General features: G+C 40.3%; 1 protein-coding gene across 3 annotated transcripts; it reads left to right on the top strand.

Annotated features, from left to right (window-relative positions):
* Positions 1 to 844: 844 nt before the first annotated feature.
* Positions 845 to 23,458, top strand: PANK3 (pantothenate kinase 3). 3 transcript variants are annotated; one of them, XM_062501988.1, is made up of 7 exons: positions 845 to 885; positions 9,643 to 9,995; positions 10,820 to 11,073; positions 11,181 to 11,357; positions 13,311 to 13,434; positions 15,714 to 15,839; positions 17,160 to 23,458. In XM_062501988.1, the coding sequence occupies exons 1-7, from the start codon at positions 858 to 860 to the stop codon at positions 17,208 to 17,210; spliced, it is 1,113 nt and encodes a 370-aa protein (XP_062357972.1). In that variant the 5' UTR covers positions 845 to 857; the 3' UTR covers positions 17,211 to 23,458. The 3 variants fall into 3 exon arrangements, with proteins under 3 accessions (XP_062357972.1, XP_062357975.1, XP_062357974.1); XM_062501990.1 differs by lacking the exon at positions 845 to 885 and adding an exon at positions 950 to 989; XM_062501991.1 differs by lacking the exon at positions 11,181 to 11,357.
* Positions 23,459 to 24,724: the final 1,266 nt, after the last annotated feature.

Below are 24,724 nucleotides of genomic sequence, written 5' to 3' on the forward strand. Positions count from 1 at the left end.
TGCCTGTTTTATTTAGCGACACACAGCATCGCGTGGCTCTTGCAGGCCCGCAGAGCAAGAACCCCGGGGCCCGACTCCGCCTGCAAGTGAGAGTGTCACAGAGGCGCGGGGCCTGCGCCCACTGCCCTGCCCGGGCCCCACGGCCCAGGCCCGCGGGGTGATGGTGTGGGCCCGCGGGGTGATGGTGTGGGCCCGCGGGGTGAGGGCCCGCGGGGTGATGGTGTGGGCCCGCGGGGTGATGGCGAGGGCCCGCGGGGTGATGGTGTGGGCCCGCGGCCCGATGGTGTGGGCCCGCGGCCCGCCGGGAGCTGTAGGCACGGCCGGACTGCGGCTCCCGGCGAGCCCCGCGCCGGGCGGGGGCAGCGCTGCGGCAGCGGCGGGGCGGGCGCGGAGCCGCCCCGGCCCCTTTGTGTGCGCGGCCGCGGCTCCGGCGCCGCCGCCATCTTGTGCCGGCCGGGCCCGCGTCCGCCGGTGCTCCGCGGGGCAGCGCCGGGGCCGCGCTCCTGCACGGAGGGGCCGAGCGGAGCCTCCCCGCGCTCCCTTGCCCGGGACCCGTCCCGCGGCTGTCCCTCGGCACCGTCCGCACGGCGCCTCCCGAGCGGAGCGCGGCCGCCCCGCCCCGTCTCCCCGCCCCAGCCCGAGCGCCGATGCCGCCGCTGGAGCGGCCCCTGCCCGGGCCGCGGGCGTAGCGGCGGGTGCGGCCAGCGCCGCTCCCCGGGAGGCGGGCGCCCGGCGGGCGAGGAGCATCAGGAGAGCGAGGCCCGGCCCCGCGGAGCCGCCGCCGCCGCTGCCCGCCCCATCAGGCGAGCGGCAGGAGACCCGCCCCGGCCGACTGCGAGCCGGGCCGCCGCAGCGCCATGAAGATCAAGGATGCCAAGAAGCCGTGTAAGGCCGGGCCGGGGGAGGCGGCGCGGGGGGCGCGGGGCCGCGCGGCGGGCGGTGCCGATCCATGGATCCGGGAGATGCCCGCAGAGACGCGTCTCGCTCCTGTGCGTCCCTCTGAGGGAGGTGTCGGGGTTCAGGTGATCCTCAGTGCTGGCGTCGGAAGGACTAGAATAGAAAGTGCTGTAATCAGTTTCTTGGGGATGGGTGCTGTGTTTGATGAAGATGGCACTTAGGCACTGTGCTGAACATCTGCGCAGGTGGCTACAGTTGCTACAGTTTTGATTTTTAAGGACTAATTAACTTCTGATTATTTTTAGAATATTTACTAATATTTGGATGTAACTCTTTCGTTAAAATACGCCAAGTGCTCCCTTTTAATAATCACCGCTGCAATAGTATTTCTTGCTATTTGTTATTCTGGAGTGCCATGTTTGTTTTGAAGGGTGCAAACATGGTTCAGGCTCAGGTGAATATAAACAAAATGTCTTAAGATTACAGCTTTTTCTTGGAAAGAGAGATCTGGTTTGAGTGTGGTTAATCTACATGCAGGTGATGTGCTCTCAGTGTAACAGATGCACAGCTGTACAAGGCAACCTGTCAAGCTCATACAGGTGTGCCTTAGCTGAAAGGGATGCAGGTATTGCTCCATTGAGTTTAGCATCTTTTTCTCTATCATTGTACTTCAAGACTTACTTTCAGGGTGAGTTACTGTATAGAAAAGATGGCTAGTCCCAAATTTCTAGGCCTTGTGTTGTTCATACAGCATGACTGGCTAATGAACAGCATACAGCTAAGACAGGATATTGGAAGTTGATGTTTTAAATTTATTTTTTGAGCAGCCTAAAAAGAAGAAAATCACCAAATGCATATTTAAACAGGAAGTATTAGTATAGCTCTAGAAATAGCTGTAAAGGCTATGTTGTTTCCTGTGGTTTGTTGGGGGAAGCCTTTAATATGCATCTTGCAGCACACAATTAACCATCACCTCTTGTTAGTGCCAGTGTGTGGAAATTGCCAAACTGACTGTAATGGTGTTTATGAAGAGTAGAGTTCAGGCAGCATTCTTTTCCCCCAGTATAATGTTAAGAAATCTCATCCAGACAGCAGTAGCTGGCTGTAAAACGTTATAGTAGTTTGATAATTGAAGTGGGGAGACTATGGTTCTTCCTGCTGTAGAAGCCTGCTAATTTCAGGACTGGTTCTGCTGGACCTCCGATCCTTGTTTTCTTTAGTGGTGGATTTAAGCCTCATGGTTAAATAACAGTGCAAGTGTTATCAAGAAGTTTTAACTACTCAAATATGCTGCAGTTGTAGTTACTCTTCCAGTTCTTGAATTTGAACTTTGATGTTGGTTTCATGTTGGGAATTAGAAACAGTTGGAACTGCATAAGCAGGAGGGGAAGGATACAGTGTCAAACTACTTTGTTTATTTTGTCTTGACTCTTGAACACACTTTGGAGCTGGTGGCTTTTTAAAAGATAATAGCACAGAGTGTCTTAGGCAGTGAACTTTAGACTCAATCTGCAGATATCTGCTCATGGTTAATCACACTGAGAGAGCAGCTGAATGTTTGGAGAGGACCAGATCCACAGAAGCCCTGAAGATGGAAGTTGATGTTCAGGGTTCTGGTACCCAAATAGTGCTGTCAGTTTGGCTTAAATGCTCACATGGACAGGAAAGCTGAGTTGGGCTCACAGTCATACTTTTAGACTGTTTACAGATCATTTGGCTAAGACATTTGTAGACTCTACACTGTTGAGTGTACTTCCTTAGCCCAAGTGAGTACCTAATCATCTGTGATGGAGCCAAATGTGGTTCTGGGGAAAAATGGATAATTGTTGCTTAATTTAAGAACCTGCAAAGTAGAATTGCACAGATTGATTTAGCCTACCTGTACTTTTATCTGTGTTGTTTAGCCTCAGGAAGGAAGGCCTGCTTGCAGTGACTGGCATGAGAGAGATGAGGGTAAAATGGAGACCCCAAACCAGTTCAGAGTTCATGATGTGGGTGCACTGCCTAGACATGCTTGTGTGGTCCTCCCTTTCAGATCGTCACCTGACTAGTGCTGTCACTAAATTGATGGAGTAAAAACTGTGAGAAACACAGCAGAATTTGTGGAACACAGTGTCTTGAGATTTGCTGTCTTGTAAGACACTAGTAAAGGGCCATTTAAATCTCCTCTGCTGGCAATGAGAGGAGTCAAACATTTTAAAGAAAGATAAGAGAAATTAAAGTCAGGAAAACCTTGTACTAAATCAGTGTAGTCGCGGAAGCTGGAGAGGTTGTGGAGTGTCTGTTCTTGGAGGATTCTTGAAAAACTTCTGAGGCCTCAAAGTGTTGACTGGACAAAGCTGTAGCTGACCTCATCTAGTGTGGGCAGTTTTCCTGCTGGTGTAACTGGGAGGTCACACCCGATGACCTCCAGAAGAACCTTCCAAGCAGCAGTTACGTGATAGCTCTTCTGAGGAAATGCCCATGGGGAAGAATGGCTGGCAATTTTAAAGGAAATTTCCAAAGGTTATTTGTGGGTTGAGATGATAAATGTGAGAGCAGCAAGTGTTGCAGAACTGCTGCTGTGTGGGATCTGTCCAAAGGAAAGAGAGCAGGAACTCATTCAGAGAGAGCTGTGCATGTTGGCGGGGGAAGGTGAGAGCACTGTGCCAGTGTGCTGCTCTCCCCAGGCGAGCTGGAACCCTTCCCCTTGGCTCCGGAGTGTAACCCAGTGCTGAGGGAAAGGCAAAGACTTCCAGCATTTGATACGCTGTATATGGTATTTTTTGCAATTTGTTCCTTTTGACTGTTTACTGAAAGTAGTTTGAGAGCAAATGCTTGCATTTCCCTTGAGGTGAATCGAGACACACTAGTATATGAATGTACATTGCACAGATTTGCAAAATCCTGTATCAATATAAAGAAAAGATGAAAAATTTCAAGTTTATTTTCTCCAGTGTGGTTCTATGGACGCATGTAATCATTGTGGACATATGGAGGGTTAGTGTAGTAAAATTGATGAAAAATCCATTTGGGTTGATGGCGAATCCCTTATAAATAGATGTTTTGGGTTTTTTTCCCCATGGAATTTGCTGCATAGTTTTTTTGTATCCTGGCATTTTCTTATTAGTTCTTGAAAGCTGATTATTAGCCCATAGCAGATGTTACAGGCTCTCACTCAATTGCAGTTGAAAAATGTATTTCTAATTTATTTCTAATCCATTCTAATAATGGATTAATAGTGCCAGGAGCAATGTAGGCTAAAAGTGCATCTTTAAGCGTTAAGTTATGCCTCTGCGTTCTGTATCTTGCCATAATAACACCTATCCCCAAAGAGACCGCTGCTGAAATGTCAACAAAATTACCAGAATGAGCAAGGAGGGAGAAGCTGAAAGCAGTGATATTTTGTCTTGTATTAAGCTTTATGTGGTACCCACTTGTAGAAGTGATAAAGCCCGTGAAGAGCAGTTATAGTAATTGCCCATTACCACCTGTCCTCCCACTGTGAACAGGGCTGTTCTGGAGCGTGATTTAGAGGTGGCTGAGTGGGAGTTTGCAGAGCATGATGGAGTTTTCCCACAAGGAAAATGGCAGGATGTGCCAGATGCATTAAATTCACATGTAAATTCTGTCCAGCCCAAATGTATTTTGAGCTGGACTTGGGATATTTGAACCAAAAACCTCTTACACAACTTGTTAAGGAGAGTAAGTGTCCAGTGTCTCAAGACTAAGGACACTTAAGTGCAGTTTTGCTCTGTAGAGGCTCATAGGCCATGTGGATTGGTGTTCATGGGCACAGCAAAGGCATTTTGCTGCCCAGCCCTCAGGTAAATCCCATTTAATTTAGCAGTTCAGCAAGCTTTGGTGTGTTTTCTCTTAACTTGTCCCATTGCTCACATTAGCTGATTTAGCTGTTAAAATTTGCCAGCAGGTTTTACTTTGCTGCATACTGATGTTTTAGGGAAATGCTGGAAGTAGAAGAATGGATACACATGCATAGAAGAAAATGCATTTGGAGAAACTCCACGATGCATTTAGTTTGTGTTTATAGACACTAACAGTAATAGCTCAGTATAACCTTTAAATAGTTGTTTGCCTTGTCAGTATTCAGATAAGAATGGGATCAAGGTTAGCCTTGTTTTAAAGGCTACATACTGAGCTGAATTAAAGAAGTTTTGGGCATCAGAACTGATGACACTGCATGCTTTCATAAAGAACTGTTGCAGTGCTGGCAGGAGTAAGTTTAAGTTTTTGTGGATTTCATGATCTTTTTTCTTTCTTGTATTTTAAGGCTGTATAGCATTTTGAACTTTGGCTCTGTTTGGCAGTTGTTCCCCAAGCCGGGTTTGTATTTGGAGTGCAATAGTCTTGTTTCTTAATAATGCCTGAGCTTTCTTACAAAATGTGGTAGGCTGTTCTTTGCTGTCACTGACAGCTGCAAATTTATTTTTTTTCCCCATGGTGCCAAACTCCCAGTTTGAATTAGGAGTTAGCTGCTCTTTGAAAGTTGGTTCTTGTTAATGTATACAAGATTGACCCAGATGTTACTTTATCTTACAGGGGAAATAAAGTATTTCAAAGGTGTTTGTGTTTTAAATATGTCATTGCATTCATAGGAAAGATATTGACAGGAATGTGTTTCTTGGTTTTTAAAAGCAAAATACAAATAGAACATTAAACTGAGGAATCTCAGACTTGGGTTAATGAGGGGGGAGCAGTTAAGTCTTTATGTGTGTACTTCCTGCAGCTTAGGATCCAGAATGGGTATGCAAAATCAGATCACAAGTGTATGGTCTGGGTGGAAAGCTTTGACGGTCCCCTGAAGAACCATGGAAAAGGAAAGCACTTCAACCTTTGTGCTTGCATTGGCACAAGCGAGACGTGTACTGTAATTATTTCATTTGGCATATAAAGAGCTTATATGATAAGATACAAGTAACTTTAAGCCTGCTGCTAGTGACTGTGTACAGCATGAACTTGAGAAGTGCAGACACAAGAGCTATATTTCTCTATCTGTGTATCTCTGAAGATTATTAAGGTTAAATAACAAGCAGCAGCCACACCAGCATGCATTTTCTTACTCAGCAGAACTGCTCCATCATTATGTGACCACAGCACTCTTCCCTTGCGGGAAGTGCTTTTCTAATTGCAGGAAGCAGTTCTAGGGAATCCTTTTGAAGATCATGTTTTTCTAAAATTCTGAGCAGGTTGCCCCTCAAAGCTGTCTTCACAGCATGTACTGAGCGATCTGTTGCTTTACTGCAAGGGTTCCTGGTTGCTGTGTCTAGGTAGGGACCGCAGTGGCTCCTGGCAGAGCTGGGGAGTGAAAGAAAATCTGGATTTGTTATTGAGGAGGTTGTATATTATGGTACTCCACTTGCTGTCCTGAAGATAATTAAATTTGGTGTGAAGCATCACATAAAACACCATATGGGTTTTGACTTCCCCTTCATGTATCTGTCTCTCTTTGGATAGTAGAGATCTGTATTTTGTGTATTCTTAAATGGAGCCTGGCCTGACTTCCTAAAAGCAGAATGTATGTTTTTGAAAGAGTTTTATGTAGTTTATGCAAGGCAGTTGGGCTTGTTAAATAAAAAGCTGGATGCTTGCTTTTCCTTTTTTCAAATTGTTGCTGACCACTGCAGAGAGGAGCTGAACTTTGAAAAGTCAGGCCCTGGATTTTTTCTGTAAATAGAAGTTAAATTCTCAGCAAGGAATAATTCTGAGCTGTGCATCACGTTTTGTGGACTATTCCTGGGAATAACATTTAGGCGAAGAGCTGAAAAATATCTTTTAATGATCTAAACCCCACAGAGCTGTGCAAAAAAGTCCAGTTTTAGTGCAGGGGAATTGACTCTCCTTATGGATTGAAGTTGTGGAATGATGGTTATAGTTGTGCAAGTCTTCAAACCCAGTATCTGCAGACCTGTAAGCTTGAAAAAAAGGTTGGGTAATTGGCAGTGGTCTCATCCAGACATGTTTCTGTAACTCTGACTGCTGAAAGGATCAAGCTGATGTCTGGGGATATTTTTTCTAAAGGTTTTATTGCTGGCATTCTGCTCCTAAATCTCAGAGAAGCATGACCCACAAATAGAAGTTAAAAAAAAACCCCTTTTATAGTGTCATTTATGTATCCCTGCATCCAGATATGATGGATCCTGAGCCAAGATCGACCCTAAGAAAACTTGCAGCAGTAAGAGGAAGGCTCATGAGGTTTCCATGTTGTGTCCATGCACAGTTACTTTCAAATTCAGCAAAATCTGTGTATTTCTATTATTTAAAGACAACTCGGGCATGGATAAATCTTGCATCCTTGCAGTCCCAACTGATTGTGCCCTTACCATTTGTGTGTATGTGGATGCCCTTCCGTGCTTGGAAAACAAAACGGCTTTCATTTTCCTGGCTGCACCTGTAATAAGTCCACGTAAATCAATCAAGAGTGGCTTGCATGCACAAGAATCCTTGTGTAACACCTTCTTGCTGGTATAAGGACTAAGTTAACAGTACGTGGGCCCAGTTGCTTGTCAGAACTCCTCCACCCTGCAAATGAAATTTGAGCAATGTACTTGCCAGCCAAATCTTGACAAATGTTCAGTGGAAAAACGTAAAACTTCCTGGGGTTTGTCACAAAGGTGAAAACTGGCCTATTTCTTCAGGTTCAAAGTCTGCAAATGGCTGTTGAGATCACTCAGTTAACCCAGAAGACTGATCATGTACAGCATGATCCCATTTTTCAGCATAAAATATGTTCCCATTTAAATTATGGAATAAACATACAGTTCAGCTGTTCCTGTTTGTTACTTGGTGTACAAGATCCATAAACCTTAAGACTTACGGACGTGTGACTAATGCTGTATTTGCAAAAGCATTCTGGATCATTTAAAATGGGATGAAGTGGATCTTCTGACAAACAGCATGACTTGCACCAAATGATCCTTAAACTCATCACATGAACTTTCAGCTGTTCCCCCCTCTTTCCTGTTTTGGAGGACAAGATCCCAGTTATTCACTAGGCCTGCTGAACAGGAAGAAGTCAGGCAGTGCTTGGGTTGGGGTGTCCCAGTTAAATTCTGCATGTTCTGGGCTGCTGAGTCACATCATTCATGGCAGGGGGTTGAAACTTAGTGAGGTCTCTTAATAAATCCTCGGCTCATTGTGGTCAAAGAGTAAGATGACAGATTTTCTTATGTTCAGAGTCTCAGGGTGAAGAAGGCTGGTGTGCAGTCTCAAACTCAATTCATGTGTGTCTTCATGCTTAGCCCTCAGTTACATGGAAAAGATACCAGCTTTATAGAACTTCTTTGTTTCCACTTCAAGCTAGAGTTTGCTCACAGGATTTACCTTTGTATTTAAATTGAGTTTTTCAAAATAAGATAACGAACTAAATTTGTTTTGTTAATATCTTACAATATTCTCTTGATGCCCATTTCTGAAAGTTGAGGCATCATCAAGGTTTCTTCTTAACTTTAGCACTCAATAAATGAACTGACACGCAGCCATCCTTGCCTGAATATATTAAAATATTTTGGTAGGTCATTCTTCTCAAGGATAGATCCCACTGGTAATGTAAATACAGTGTAACTGCATCTTACTCATGATAAGCATATTAACATCTTTCTTAACATCTTTCATATTAACATCTTTCATATTTTCCTGTGTTTCATGCTTCTGTAAGATATAAATTATATCTGAAGAAATAAATTGGAACTCAAGAAAAAAAAAAAGAGGCAAAACCAAGCAAGTTATAGTGTCAATTAGGAAATAGAATATGAGCTTCCTAGCTGGATATCCAGAATCTTTTTTACACTTAAAATTTGAGTTTTAAATTAAATACTGTTTCTGGGAAATGACCGTGGGAAAGCTCTCAGTTGAAGATGTTGTCTTGCTGTAGGGTTTCTGAGTACCTGTTTCACTGCACTTAGTTAGGAATATGTATTGATACAGGCATATGCAAATTTTGTTTCTGTATGTCATAGGCAAAATCCCTTTTAGGAACTTCAGTCATCCCACATAAGGGACGAAGGCAAAGCACTTGTGGTTTAGTGTTTTTATTCTGTAGTACAGAAATTCTCCCTTCCTAGCCAAGATTCCAAAAACAAAAACAAAACAAACAAACAAACAAACAAAAAAAAAAAAAAAAAAAAAAAACAAACAGAATGGAACCTAAATTCAGTAATATTAATTTTCTCTTTTGCTTGCACTTTTTAATAGGATTGTTTGTTATCCCTTTAACTTCAAGAGATAGAAGTTGGGCATCATAACTGTGTCAGTTTTTAAAGTATATGCAAATAAATTAAAGCTTTCCTCTCAATGACCACATTATGTTAGGCTGTTAGAGGAGGAGTATCTGGCTTGCCCCTGTTGTCATCTGAAATGTGTAACCTGCTTTCTTGAAGTGTGCATTGCAGTCTTTCTGCTGAACTACGTCAGAGCTGTTATTTTAGATGTGAAGGTTATTTTAATCCTTTGTTCTCAATAAAAAAAATAAGTGGTTGAATTTTGTTTATAAGTTGGCCTGGAAGATAGGGTATAGTTTGGGGAGTTTTTAGTTCAGCTTTCTGAGCACCTTATAGCATTTAAATGTGTTCATTTTTCCAGAGATATTGAGGGTTGTGTAATTGAAATGAGCACTTGTACATTTTTCCTGTGAGGTTTGTTGTTAATGTCTGTGTTGTTGAGAAGTACAGCCCAGGTTCAGTCTTCAGCTCCATGTATGGCTTTTGCTCTTTGACAAAAATCTAATGGCTCATTTTTGTATCTTCACAGCTTTCCCATGGTTTGGCATGGACATTGGGGGAACTTTGGTCAAACTTGCCTATTTTGAACCAATTGACATCACTGCAGAGGAGGAGCAGGAAGAAGTGGAAAGCCTGAAGAGCATCCGCAAATACCTGACTTCCAATGTAGCCTATGGATCCACTGGCATTCGGGATGTCCACCTGGAGCTGAAAGACTTAACAATTTTTGCTCGAAGAGGAAACTTGCACTTTATTCGGTTCCCAACTCATGATTTGCCTACCTTTATCCAAATGGGAAGAAATAAAAACTTCTCAACACTACACACGGTGCTCTGTGCCACTGGCGGTGGTGCCTACAAGTTTGAGGAAGACTTCCGCACAGTAGGTAGCCTGGCTTGCCTCTGCCTGAGGCTGATGCTAAAAGCACTGCTGCTGCTGGGTTAAAATAATCTGGATTTTGAAAAACTGTGGAAAGCTCTAACAGTTTTTCATTACGAATTGTATTAAGTGTGTTGGGAAGTTACAGCCTTCCTGGAATCCACAGCACCTGTTAATTGTCCTACTGCTTTAAGAGAGAACGCAGCTTAAATATTACACGCAGAACTATGGAAGAGCTGTAGCGAGCCTTCAGCCCACAGAATTTCTGACCTGTGGTTTTCCTGTGATCCTTGGAGTGTTAATGAAGTTCCAAGGAGAGTTAGTACAATGCCATTGAGCTTTTTATGTGCTGGTACCTTAGAAATTACTTTTTTGACTTGTAAGATGGGGGAGGGACCCCAAAAACCTTTTAACATGTTTGCAGATGTGAGTTCCACTAAGATTACCCTCAGTGGAGCCCCTAGAGTATTTGATGACCCTTTTATTGATTTAAATTGATGAAAAATGTTGTTAATTTTTCAGTGGAATAGTCTTGGTATCTCAAAAGTGATATTTGAGCTTACAGAAGCAGATACTTATACTGCGTCCCTCTTCTTGATTCAGGTCTGAGATCTGGATTTACACTCAGATTAACTTGCTAGCTTATGTATTCAGAATTTAGGTCTGAATTCTTTGTTGGCTTTATAGTGGCGTTGAAATTCCTGAATTAGTCATTAGTGAGATAGCTTCTTGAAAGTTGGGCAGTACAAATATAGTCATAAATTTGTAGCACGCTTGTGTAGTGTTAGAACATGTTGCCACAGTCTTTTTCTTCTTTCTTAACACAGATTGGAAACCTCCAGCTGCACAAACTGGATGAGCTTGACTGCCTTGTCAAAGGCTTATTGTACATAGACTCTGTCAGCTTCAATGGCCAGGCAGAGTGCTATTATTTTGAAAATGCCTCAGATCCCGAGAGATGCCAGAAGATGCCTTTTAACCTGGATGATCCATACCCATTGCTGGTTGTTAACATTGGTTCAGGAGTCAGTATTTTATCAGTCCATTCCAAAGACAACTATAAAAGAGTAACTGGAACAAGGTAAATTAAAAACCGACGTTGGGGTTGCTACTCTATGGGGCAGTGACATAAGGATCTTTCATGTGAGAAAAGGCTGTTTAAAAGCAACTGGTTTTCTCTGTCCTTAGTCTAGGTGGAGGCACCTTTCTTGGGTTATGCAGTTTGCTGACAGGCTGTGAAAGTTTTGAGGAAGCTCTGGAAATGGCATCCAAAGGAGACAGCACACATGCTGACAAGCTGGTTCGGGATATCTATGGAGGAGATTATGAAAGATTTGGCTTACCAGGATGGGCTGTAGCATCCAGGTAAGCAGGAGTCTCTTGGTGGGTTCTTTTGTTGGTTTGGGGATCTTCAAAAACAAGACTTAAACTATTCATGCAGCAAGAACTGCTTTTTTGCAAGGTTTTATTACAGTCAAGATTCATTTTTACCCTAAAAATATGTATCCTCATCTTTCCTGGAGGTTTAAGGCCATGTGCACCTCTGGGTGCCTGCTAGGTCGATACTGAAGAAACCTCCTGAGGTTATTTCATGCACAGCTTTGTGTGAGTCAGAGGGAACATGAGATGATAGCAGGAACAGAGTGCAGAGGTGGTGTGGTGTAACCCAGCAGGCAGCTAAACACAGCCCCTTGGGCACTCCCAGTGAGATGGGGGAGAGAACTGGGAGGAAAGAAACAAAATCAGTGGGTTGAGATAAAGAGTGTTCTGAAGGACAGAAATAGAACAGAACAGAATGGTCTCCCAGCTCCTTGTGCACCCTCCTTGTGCTCACTGAGGTGAGGAGCAGAAAAGGCCTTGACTGTATGTAGGTCCTGCTCAGCAATAACAAAAACATCCCTGTGTTACCAACAGCTTCCAGCACAAATCCTAAACACAACTCCATAGTAGCTACTAATGAAGTAGCTAGTAATGAAGAGAATTAACTGTCCCAGCTAAAACCAGCACACAGCTGCTAGGAAGAAAATTAACTTTGTCCCAGTCAAAACCAGTACAAGAGAGGGGAAAAAAGTATCAATTTCTTTTTGTTTTCCTAGAGTCTTTTAGTAGAGCCATTGTCTAGAGGGAAGGTGAGTGGGAGATGGCTTTTATGTTGCTCTCACAGTAGAGGAAGTCCCAGCATTTTTTTGGAAACATGGTTGTCACTACAGACACCTGATGTAATGTTTTAACAACTTTTCTTACTGATGAGGGCTGTTGAACACAAACAGTTTGCACCACAAGAATCAATGTCATTGTCACTGACAGAGGACTTTAGTCACAGCTGCATGTATTATTTCCGTTGGGGAATATTATTGATGATATTACAGCTTCACTACCCTTGCAAAAGATAAGAAAAATAAACTCTGCAAGCAAAACTAATATGTACATAGGAGTGTTCATTAAATCTTTGCTGTTACTCCATAGTGTGTCATAATTCATGGCAACTTAATTGTTCTCCCTCTCCAGCCACCTGAGTCCAAGCCTCTTGAGAGCCCATGTGCTGAGAGGTTTTAATATATGCAAACTTTACACTTTAGTCAATAGGTTTTAACTTGCTTCATGTTGGTACTTCTTGTTCTCATTTGCTTTTTAAGATCCTTAAGAGCTTTAATAGCTTTTTGAGTTTTAGAATAATCGGGATCCTTGCTCTCCAAACTGACTTAGGTCTGGCGTAGAGTCCTTGGTGGTAAAATATCACACATAGCTATGGATTCTTGTTGTTTCTCTTGTCCTGTGCATGGTAAGGGAAGCGCCCTTCTGATCCAGAACTCTTAATTTGTGAAACCTAAATTGCATTCTGTCAGCTGTTCTATTTTGTTTCAGAGGGTTGTGTTCCATCATAAAACAATTCAATTCATCTCTGGTTTTCTTCTACTTCGAGAACAGAAGAATTGATGAGTATTTGCGAGGAAGCAAGCACGGGAAGTGAAGGATTTACCAATCAAGCAGTGATTTAGTTTAGAGTGACTAGATTTGCTGAGTAGTCTTCTGTGAAGAATAATAATTTTACTGTAGGTGGTTGTTCATAGAAGTCAACAATCTGAACAAAAATATTTTTCTGGGAGCTGTTATTGTAGCACAATTGACTGTTTCCTATGAAGGAATAAATATAGGTGTAGTGTCAAATCGATGTATTTAATATGGACTTAGAAAGCAAGTTCCTCAAAGAGGAAACTTGAGACATAGGTTCTGTTATAACATCAAAAGTTCCATCCTGAAATTATTTCAAATGCACATGAATCACTTTGTAACTTGTGACCATTTCTCCTGTTCTAGTTTTGGGAATATGATCTACAAAGAGAAGAGGGAGTCTGTCAGTAAAGAAGATCTTGCAAGAGCCATATTGGTCACCATCACCAATAACATTGGCTCTATTGCCCGGATGTGTGCAGTAAATGAGGTAAAAACTGACAGCGAAATGATCTATCTACAGCTCTGTTACTTGTCTTCATATGAAATGACTGCTCAAATGGTGTATAATTTTAAACCTTTTAATACATTCTCAAATGAAGTAGTAGCTTTGAGCTGGGCCTGAAGTCACCCTGTTTTAGCAAGGGGACTTCAAGTCCTTCATCACAACATCCTGTGCTTGCCTGCAGGCTTTGTGCTCCATTCTTTTAACAGGTCTTCTCATCAAGTGCCCTCCCCATTGGCAAAGATTTCCTGTCCCGCTTCTCCAGACAGTCATAATACACTGGAGCAATTTCTGGTACTTTAACCACAGAACAGTTGGGTTGCAAAAGACCCCTGGAGGACATGTAGTCCAGCTACCCTGCCAAGGCAGGGTCACCTAGGGAATCCAGCCATGAAACACAAACTCAGAGACAAACTGTGGACTCTGTGCTTGGAGGTTTCAAAATACGTGACTTGAGTAACTGCAGCATTTAAGTTACTGAAAGTCCTGCTTTTAGCAGTGCATAGTGATGGCCTTCAGTAGTTCCTCCAAGCTGACTTTATTCTCTGATCAAAGCCTTGTTTCTAGCTAAACATTATTTTAAATTTTTTCTAGCTCTTGAGACTTAGATTGCTTTGACCCCTCTCATCTTGCTGGTTCATAACAGAGAAGGTTTCCTGCCATCACCTGTTTCTCGAAGTTTTAAAAAGAATCAGTATGGGTTCAGTATTAGTGTGGACAGCCAAGAAGTTGGGAAAGAATACTGAATTTAGGCATAGAAGACATGAGTGTCTCAGCAGCAGGGATTTCTTACTTCATTATCAACAAACTTGGGATAAAATGAGGTTTCGTGACAGCTTTCTTGGAGACTACGGGCGACTGAATTTAGAGCTCTGCTTAAAATCTTTGGATGGGATTGTCTCAGAAGTACCAACAGCCCTGTTAGCTGCAGTAACCCTTCTTTTGCTTAATTAGGAGCCAGATTAATTATATTTTCTGGTTTTAATATTGCAACTTCTTCCTCAGTTTCATTGTCTTTCTCTCATGTCTGTCTTGGAGAAGAAAGGTAATGCTGTGAGTGTTAAGTTAATTTTGGCTTTTTACTTTATGGCAAAGCTTAAAGAGTTAACAAAAGAGTTAAAATGAAGGTGAAGTTGAAGTACATTTTGCATGTCTTAGGCAGATGTATGCAACTTGTATTTAAGGGTGGAAGTAAATGAGGACAAATCAGAACTTGTAAACCACACGAACTAGCTTTATTCCAAGTGATTTTTGGTCTAATTCCAGCTATGTTATAGAACTACAAACCCTAAGAAGTAGCTAATAGGGATACACAGACTAGTACCTTAAACTGATGTATAAAGATGAATTAAATGTAATTATTTTGACTTCCTGCAGTAGAGCAGAGTCATGTTTTTATGCCTTGACTATGTGTCTACTTTGTCTTCCCTGAGAACTAATCAAAGTGGTTTAAAAACAGTTCCGTATTAGACTTGACAACCGGTTGAATTGTCATTTTAGTTATTGTAATGACTTGGATATAATCATTTATTTAATGCAATTAAGTGCTTTTTTAAGCACTGTGCTAAGGACTAACACAAATGCATTTTCTTTGGTTCTTCCTTTCCTGTCGTTAAACCAGTGTTTAATGTTTTTGCTTAATGCTGGATTTATTTCATTTAATAGGGAATATTAAATAATTTTCACTTTTTTGCATTTGACTTGATTAATATTCACAGCTCACTTGTAGTATTCAGCTCTTAGTCTGATGTCAGGCTGAGGTATACTGAGGTCTGAAGATGAAAGGAGCATCTGTCATGTCTTACTGCCTTTGGCTTCTTTACAGTGCTGCCTTGTTGCATATGGATCAAGCAGCATTGTACAGGGCTATGAAGGCATTGAGTCTTCTCTACCAAACAGAAGTATCTTTCATTTAATTTCACTTTTAGCTGGGCTCTTTCTTTGGTGTAATTGCTGAAAATGCTCATTTAATTTGAAACACAAATGCTACTTGTCTGTAAATTAAGTCCTTTAATTTTCGAGGTTTGCACCATTTTTCCTTTTCCCCGAGTATGCTGTGTTTTAAATTTTGGAACTATGTTTTAATTGCGAGTTGTTTGTTTTTTGTGGTTTTTTCCTTGCTCTAGACAGTCTTCTCTTTCATAGCTTAAGTTTTCAAAGCTGTGTTGAACAGTGAAATGACTAAATCCTTTGCTGTTTTTTGTTTTTGTTTTGTTGTGTGTTTTTGGTTTTTATATATATATTTTTTCTTTTTTTTTTTTTAGAAAATAAACAGAGTTGTGTTTGTTGGGAACTTTTTGCGTGTGAATACTTTGTCAATGAAGCTTCTTGCATATGCACTGGATTACTGGTCAAAAGGCCAGCTGAAAGCCTTGTTCCTGGAACATGAGGTATGCTGTGGCTCATTTATCTGTGTTGTATTGTTCCACCATAAATCAGAAATGCCACTACTGAGTACCTCTCATGTGTGATACCCTGAGGCACCAAGTGCTCAGTAAATATTAGAAATAAGAGGAGGTTTGTCTTGCTGAATTGGTTCTCTGGGAACAGTTTTCTGCCAGGGAAGTACTTCAGTCACTTTGGGGTATCTCAGTTTATGCTGTGGATCTCTGGAGAGGGACAAGAAAATGTTAAACTCTGTGCTAAGGGTCACCAGTCTTCCTTGCGTTTGGGTGGAAGCAGCAGTGTTTTAAAGAGTGCAGAAATGTAAAGCTTGGCCCTTTGAAGCATTTCCATTGTTCTCAGCTGAGCTTGAGCAGTGTCTTGAAGGTGGAGACAGCTTTGACAAGGCCTGTTTTCATTCCACTGCAGACTCCTCAGAGCTCTTGTAGTGATTTTATGCTTTGAGAATAACCTGCCTTGGGGCAGCTTCTGCCATCTAGATGAGTATGCAGTGCTGAGAGCTTTGACCTGTTTTGGTTAAAATACAGGCAATCAGTATTAATTACAGGTGCAGCAGTTGCTGACTTGTAGCTTCTGGGCAGTGGGTTGGGATTTTTTTCCTCAGTTTCTTGGTCTGAAAATGCTACAGCATTCCATGTGTTCCCTTCAGTTGATTCTCACAACTCTTCCTTTATTGCTTATCCCAAGACTGACAGTCTGTCCTGATGTCCACATAACAATGGAATGGTTCCTTGTTAGTTCTACCCTTTTTAGATTTTTTTGGGGGTAAATTTTAAACTCTTATATTTGCTCAAGTGTGCATTCCAAACACTTGAATACTTCTTAGTTACAGGGAGGGGAAAGATTTCACTCCACAGGGGAAAAATAATTCAACAGGAGAACGTGGTTCTTTGCATGCAGGTACATAGACAATCCAAAAGTGTGATGTGTGGATAGTTCAAGGAATTTTTCACTTCTCCTTTAGGAATAATGTTGCTATGGGTATCGAAGATTTTTAGCAAGCAAAAGATGCAGCTTCTCTAGGAAGAAGAAACCAAACCATATTTCCATGCTTTCGGAGTCACTGATACCTGTCCTAGAGGTCCTGCAGTGTATGGTGAGGCTTGGCAGGAAACCTCCTAAAGTCAAGCTAGATAAGAAGGATAAAATGTTTGTTTCACAAAGTCTTCAATAATTACTATTAAATATTATATATTAAAAGTGTATAGTGTTCTTTGTGTAGCATCAGATTATTGTTGTCATTAAAATGTGATTACTGCAAAATTGAATTGTCTACTTAAACTTGATTTTTTTTTTTTTTTTAACAGGGATACTTTGGAGCTGTTGGTGCTCTGCTTGGGCTGCCAAATTTCAGTTGAGATACCAGATGTCACTACACTGAACTATTTTCCACCTGAACGACACTTGTTTATGTCGATGGGAACTAAATCTGGGGAGGGGAGAAGGAAATAGCTGATTTTCTGTAACTTTTTAAGAAGTGATTAAGCTACTGAGTATTGCTGTTGTAAGGAATGGGGTTTCACTCTGCTGGGCATTGGCAAGTGAACTGTTTGTGCTGTTATTTATGTTCTTTGGTACGTGTAGCCAATAGTGAACGTCTAATATACAATACATCCTTTGAAAACAACTTTCCAGAAACTCCAGAAAAAGGAATGCCAAACCCTTAAGTGCTCCAGATGCAAATATTGTAGGTTTATTCCCAAAGCTTTAGGCCTATCAGTTTTATATATAATTGATGAAAAATTATTTTCATTAGTTGCACTGTTGTTATGAGCACAGGTTTTATGTGCACTTGCAGAAAATAAAAGAGAGCAAGGTACTATTGAAAAAATGAGGAAACTGTAGACAATTGCTTCCCACAGTAAACATAGTAATTATTTTATTTTTTTATGTGTAATGGAAATAGTATTAATGCTTTAATTTCCAGTGGGAAGAATAGAAACACAAAGAATCAGCCAAAGCAACAGATTAAGCAGTTGATATTTTGAAGGATCCATGAAGATACCTTAATTTATTGGAAGATTCAGCTGGTATTTTGGGAAGATTCCTCTGTCTTTGATTGGATTTGGAAAATAATGAGGTTAACCATTTATAAGATTTTGAGGGGAAGATTTTTAATTTTTTTTTTTATTTTATTTTTTGAGGACATGATTTCCAAAATGCCTTCTGGATTACTTTTTTTTTCTCTTGCCTCATAAGGTCTGTCATCATGAATCATCATTTGTAAAGGTACCATAAAACTTGAGAGAATTGAAGAAATCTTTGCAAAGTAGACTAGATATGGGACCTCATAATCCTGATGCTTTGGCTTATTTCTGTGCAAAATTTGAAAAAATTTTTGCCCCATCCTACTGATTTGAAATTGTGATTTCCCTGTAATTTTCTAAGAGTTGATCAGAATTCCAGTAGATGTTGAATTTGAAGGGTTACTTTTGGATTTGGAAGTTTGTTTTTGGAAGTTGTGGACAGCATCAGAGTTTGTATTGCAGCAGCAAATGGACCAATATTTAATGCACTTGCAGAATGGAACCATTCATCAAATTGTGGCCTTGGGATAAAATCTGTACTCTGGAACTGATTTTTGGGGTTTTGTGTAGACTTTTAAAATTCACTGTTGTGATTCTTACAATAACTTTAGTCCTGAAGCCAGGGCATGACATCTTAAACTTACAGGACTATTGTACAGTCAGTAGCTGTATGACTTTTTGTGGACTAAAGAACTACCCGATTTTGTGATATTTTCATGTAAAATTTATTTCCTGTGAGTGCACGAGGAGCAGCCAGACTCAAACACATTCATATCTCGGGGTTTAAGGTTTTTAAAACTGATTGCTCGAGTATTCCACAGCATGGCTGTGTTGTATTTACAGGTACATCCCTCTTGTGTTAGAAACCTTTCTGCTCTTTTCAGTCTTCTCTTTCTCAAAATTCAAAGCCCCAAACTAACATCACAGGTTTTTGCTTTTAAAATTTTCTGTGGTCCTTGAAGAGTACAGTACTTTAGAGTAGGCAACTCATTAAGTGCAATGCTAATCACAAATACAATTCCATTTATTGTTGCTTTTCCTGGTACTTGTACTACATTTCCAGTGTGCTCACTTTGATGTTTCACTATAGACATAAAGAACTAAAAATTACACTCACAGTTCAGCTGATCTAATACTAAATCAGAGCACTTCAGAAAATAAGTGAATACGGTTTTTATAGAATGTCTTTTTAAATGCTGTAAACTGTTCCTTTTGAGTTGGGATTGACTATTAAAAGTAACCTTTCTGTGGTTATGAAACTGTGTAAAAACTTAATTTTCTGAATGTTCTGGCAGCCTGCTGAAAATTTTGCAAACTAACTGCATATTTTACTTGCAAAGGGTGCTTTAAGAGACATACTACAGCTCCATTAGAAACAGTTCCTTTAGACCATGTTTATTGCTACTTCACTTGGTTTATGATACTGAGAGTCCTCTTGAAGCAGTAGTTAGGAGCTACTTGTATATTTAACCAAAAAGCACATATAGAAGATGATGACCTAATACCCATAGTTAGTTAAACCAACTGAGGTTGATGTGACCTAACATACATTTTTAAAGTAAACTGTACAGAGTTACAAAATAAGCAAATGGAGTAATTCTTGAATAGCTGTACTGTATAGAAACTACTGTGAGAATCAAAAAGTATGCCCTACCTCTGTTTTATTTCCTTCGAGCTTCTAAAAAAATCAGCTTCCTGTTGCTAATTCTATCAGCACAATTATTACTTCATTACAAGAGCAGCCTCAGTAGTTGTCAAGCCCTACTGTAAAGCCCAAGGATCCTGTATTTAAGCCACATCTTTGGGTTTCATCTCATTTTCTGTCAGCTTAGAACTTGTTATTAGTCTCCAAAGATTGACTCTGCCACCAGGAGAAATGATAGGCATCACAAATAGTTGCAGGATAAGCCTTAATGTCTTTTCTTCTAAATTCTCTTGTGAACAGGTTGAAAAGGTTTGTTTCTTTTCTATGAATCACTGAAGTATGTTGCTTTTTCCTGATATAGAGTCTGTTTTTACTTTCACCCTTGCCATTTCTTTTCCTCAGAGCTAATTGGTTGAAGCACCTTTAGGATGAATTGATTCAGTGTGATGTACTAGAGTAGAGAAAATGTGGGGTTTTCTCAGGAGTGCTGTTGTCTTCTCAAGTGGAACAGCTTTCTAGGGGAAAGTTCTGCGATAGTTCTTGAAAGTAAAATGTGAGACCCATTTTGAATGTTGTAATCATTTACAGCCCGGTCTGCCATGTGAGTGCCTTTTAATTTTTTCATATAATGCCAATTTTACAGTACTGGGACTTTTATCAATGAGATTTCCTAACCAATATTACGTAACAAAGAAATGGCAGGTAATTTTATTGGCTGTGGAGATCATCCCCTTAATCTTGGCATAAGGATTTTGCATTTCTTGGTCTTACCCCTTTAGCTTGGTCCTTTTCAAGTATTATGCACAGTTTTATTGTATCAGTATCTCCCAAAAAATCATGCAAATTTATAGTGAGATAAGTACTGTTTATTTCTGGGTAGAGAAGTTCAATCTTAGGTGAAGTTGTTCCAAGCTATTAAACATAACCACTTTGACCTTTCTAAGTCTACTTGGGTAATTGCAGTTTGAATTAAAGGGGAACTCTTAAAATACATCTTGAATATTTAACAGTCTGGAATTAAAACATCCTCAGTATTCTTTACTGAACCTAGCAGAGGTTTAAGTACAAACAATTTTTCATTCTTTTGAGTAAAGTCTCAATACATTTAGGAATTCAGAGAGAAGCTACAGTGCTACACCCCATGTCTTAGCTTGCTTAAGATTTCCAAAGTGTGTTCTGGTGTCTGCCCTGCCTTTTGAAGATGTTTCCCTCTCAAGCACCTATGTGATTCTACCAACAGGTGCTCATAATCAAGAGTTTCACGGTGGAAAGAAGAGAAACCAACCACATTGCCCCACTTAGAGCTTTTAAATATACAGCTGAGGCTGGCTTTTCTGGATGGATCATCTGCTCTTTCAGTGGTACTGTGGCATTCCTACTTGCACTTGAGTTGGTAGTATAGATGCAAGGTGCTTTAAGGTCTGTAATACTCTTTCTATCTACCCAATATAGGTTTTCAGGAAACACCTGTTTCTAGATTGGTTGAAATAACTTCTCCTTTCTAAGTCTTTCAAAATAACAATGTGGTTTTAGCATTTGGAACTAATTAAAGGGCCTTTCATCCAGAAGGGAGCTCTGCTGATGGTGTCTTTCGCATCCAGTCAGTAATTTTCATTAATGAATAAATTTTCAGTCAACCTGTTTTTACATATCCCTTTTACTGTTGGCATTCTGGATATCACTGTAATCCTGAGGAAGCAGTAAGTTCAGAGCAGAGTTGGAGGTCAGTGTGGTTCTGTTGAGCTAGTTCTGGTCAGTTTTAGTTATAACAAGACTAATTCTTTCCCTAAATTCTTTCTTTGTCACTTGTCCTTCTTATCTACATCTTTTTTATGTAGTCTTAAAAAATCACATACTATGTAACAGAGCCTTGCTGAGGTTAAAAAGTGAACAAACATCTGTGGGTTAGGTTGGAAGTGTTTGAGCAAGGCCTGTAAGTCCCAGTGCAGAGCTGGGGACACACTTGGCACAGTTTCTGTTTGGGTGTGGTAATTTTTTAATTTCCCATTAATGCACAGTCAGAGGGGATGGGCTTCACAATCGTTGTAAATGAAATGGAAGAATTTAGTCCTCAGACATGAACATGGGAGATTAAAAAAATGTTTTTTCACAGTAGAAGGATAATTCCTGCCTAAAGTTCTTTAAAGTTTTACTTATGTATTCCAAAGTACACCCACCAGTATTTTGTCAACTGTGGTAAAATTAATAATTCTTTAAGTTAACGAAAAACTGTAAACAAGCCTATTTTATTAGTTTCATTTATGTCACACGTGGAAAGCATATTAAGTATTCTTAAAAACACACTTTTGAAGACAGATGATGCTGTAATATGTCTGTAATTATCAATGTGCTGATGGAATAGGTTTGAGCAATCTCAGTTTGTATAACTGAGTGTCAAATCCTGCTCGCTCTGTAGTTACTTGAGTAGATCATTCTTTTAAATTTATGAGCAAGATTTGGCCTCAAGGTGTTCTGCCTGGGGAGCACAGTAATGCTACTTTGCATATTCCTGCTGGTGCTAAATCATTTGTTGAAAATAAAGATTCTAAATAGAAATTGTAAATAAAATACTTAATGGCCTGGTCCTTTTGACAGACTTAAATTCTATCATTTGCCAATACGTTTTGGCCTTATTTTGAGTTTCCCTTTTGTGTTTGTTTTTTTTTTTGACTGTGTGGACTGTGTTTGTTGATGTGGCAAGTCATTGGCGGGTGTGGCTTCCTGTGCTGCTTTGTGTAAGGCCCGTGGCACACTAGGAGACAGATGAGTTTTCATAGCTGGATTTCCATGTTATCCTTCATCTTGTTTTGTTACTGTAGCTGTTTGCATAGATTCTGTCAAGTAGCACACAATTGGCATTTGTTCTCTGCTGAAACTTCTAAGAAAGTCAGCCACTACTGAAAGTGTTTAGGAAAACTGTCGAAAAGTCAGAAATAACCATTTAAAGTCATTTTTAAATCTAAATATGCTAATTAGAGTCTCCTATAAAATGAAGTGGATTGTAGTGTGCTGGTTGCTCATCTTTGCTATAAATTGCTGGCATTTCACAATTCCCATTTATGGCATCAGTTTAAAAAATTGTAAATACAGGCTTTGGGAGGAGGTATATTAGTTTCAGATTGTGCATTATGAAAGACTAGGGAACTAGTCTTTTGAGATATATTAAATTACAACACCGAGAACATGAAAACTAATGTGTTTGTGTTAAGAGTATAGAGGGCTTTAGATAACTTGCACTTGTGCATTCTTGAGTTTTGGCATTTTAACAAACATTTGATTTTCCATTGATTGTCTCGTCATATGCAGGCCTTGTAATCACCAGATGCTGTCTCCAAGTATTTGTTTTAGTTAGCAAAGCTGAGGCAAATTTGTACCTTGTAAAACCCTGGTAGGATGGAAGTTCTCTAAAGAGCCATTTGGTTAAGTTGCCTTATTCTATTACATTGCACTCATGGTATGTCTCTGTTTTCTTGTTTACTGTTCAGACACTGAAGATGTGATGTTAAAATATGTGCTACAAATTTTTCATCATAAATTACTCATTAATACCTTTGTGTCACCTGTTTAACAGCTCTTGTAAATGATGCCTTTATGCCATCTGTAATACAGCTCTTGTAAATTGTTTAAATTATTTTTCTTTTTATAGATTCTCATTATTGAATGTACAGATTAGATCCCTTTGTTATGTCACGGAGTAATTTGATTTGGGCCCAAATACGGACAATGCTGTAATTCATCCCATCAGAACTGTAAATAATTCTTTACTGCTTGTTTGCATGAGTGAAGTTTGAATTTCATTTGCTTTGTAATAAACCAACTCTTCTGTCATGGGCCTACTTTTTACAGTTTATTTCCTGGTTTTATTACCATTTGTCCTGTATGAATGTTGAAACAGTACTTTGTCTTTTCCTAATAAATAATTTGAGATTGTTCATTGTTGGCCTGCATTTGTGGGTTTTGTGGGTGGGATTTCTGGGTGTGTTCCCTTCCTTTGGCATCCTAATTTTCTGCAATATTTGATACTGGGGGTTGTTGCAGAATATCTTTAACTAAGGCAATGTGACTGCTGTGGTTTCATGCTCTTTTCTTCCTCTTACACGCTGATAATTCACAGCTCTTGGATTCAGATCCTGTTTTCAGAAACACTGGATGTGCCAAACAGCATTGGTTTGCAGTGTTGAAGAATGAAGTGTGCTCTGGAAGCATTGCAAGCTTTCCCTGTCCAAATCCACTTGGGAGCACCTGCTGCTCCCTGCACGTGTATGAGCATGTTTTACTGAATAAAATGCTTCATGTGCAAAGTGCAGACCATATATATAAACTATAGTCCTCTCTTGGACTTGCCCTTTGCTTATCTTTTGAAATGCCAAATTTTGTCATCCTTAAGTTGTCCTAACTGGATCCTACTGGGCAGGAAGTTGAGAGGAAGAGAGTGTGTGCCACAGCAGCATCCTGGCAGTGTGGCTTGTGACAAGCTTGCTGGGTCAGAGATGGTCCTTCAGGGTTCTCTGAAAATGTTTTAGCCATCCAAACCACAAAGATTTGCTTTAAACTCCCAGAAATTAAAATTCCCTTCTGTGTTTTATCTTCAGTGAGCTCTGTGATGATTTTTAGGGGAAGTGAGCTGCCGAGGAACACAAATTCTTTTTAAGTTTAGGGAGTTCTGATTTGTTCAGTATGCTTTTTTTTTTTTAATGTAGAAATACCTCGTGGAGGGAATTGCAGCAGCCTTTTGTGGAAGCTGGTTTGCATTTCAGCTGGGGTCCTTAACTGCTTCTGATGCAGCCCATGTGCAAGCTGAGGGGACAGGATAAACTTTAAGCTTCATTTATTTCTATATTAGCTGGTGATCTGATCTTTATTTGTTTTTAAGTTTGTATGAAACAAGTGAGTTCCTCTTACTGTAAGGCTATTCAAGCCAGCTGTATTTGAATTTTTGTTAGACTCAAGTAACACAAGCCTCCAATTTAATAATACTTGTAACTTCCCTATTTTTAGAAATACAGATTAAAAATTAAGTTTGCCTTTAAATCGTGGAGTGGAACACCCTGCTCTAAAGGCCTGTCTGTCTGTCTAGAGGTGTTCAATGAGTATATCGACTTGGTGCCATTTTGAGGTACAGTACAGAGATGTCAGGAAGTACCAGGGTTGTGGTACTGGTTGTGCTGTTCCCAGGCTGGAGGGAGCAGGCAGATGTCAG

The sequence above is a fragment of the Cinclus cinclus genome, chromosome 14, assembly GCF_963662255.1.
Source record: "Cinclus cinclus chromosome 14, bCinCin1.1, whole genome shotgun sequence".
Taxonomy (NCBI): domain Eukaryota; kingdom Metazoa; phylum Chordata; class Aves; order Passeriformes; family Cinclidae; genus Cinclus; species Cinclus cinclus.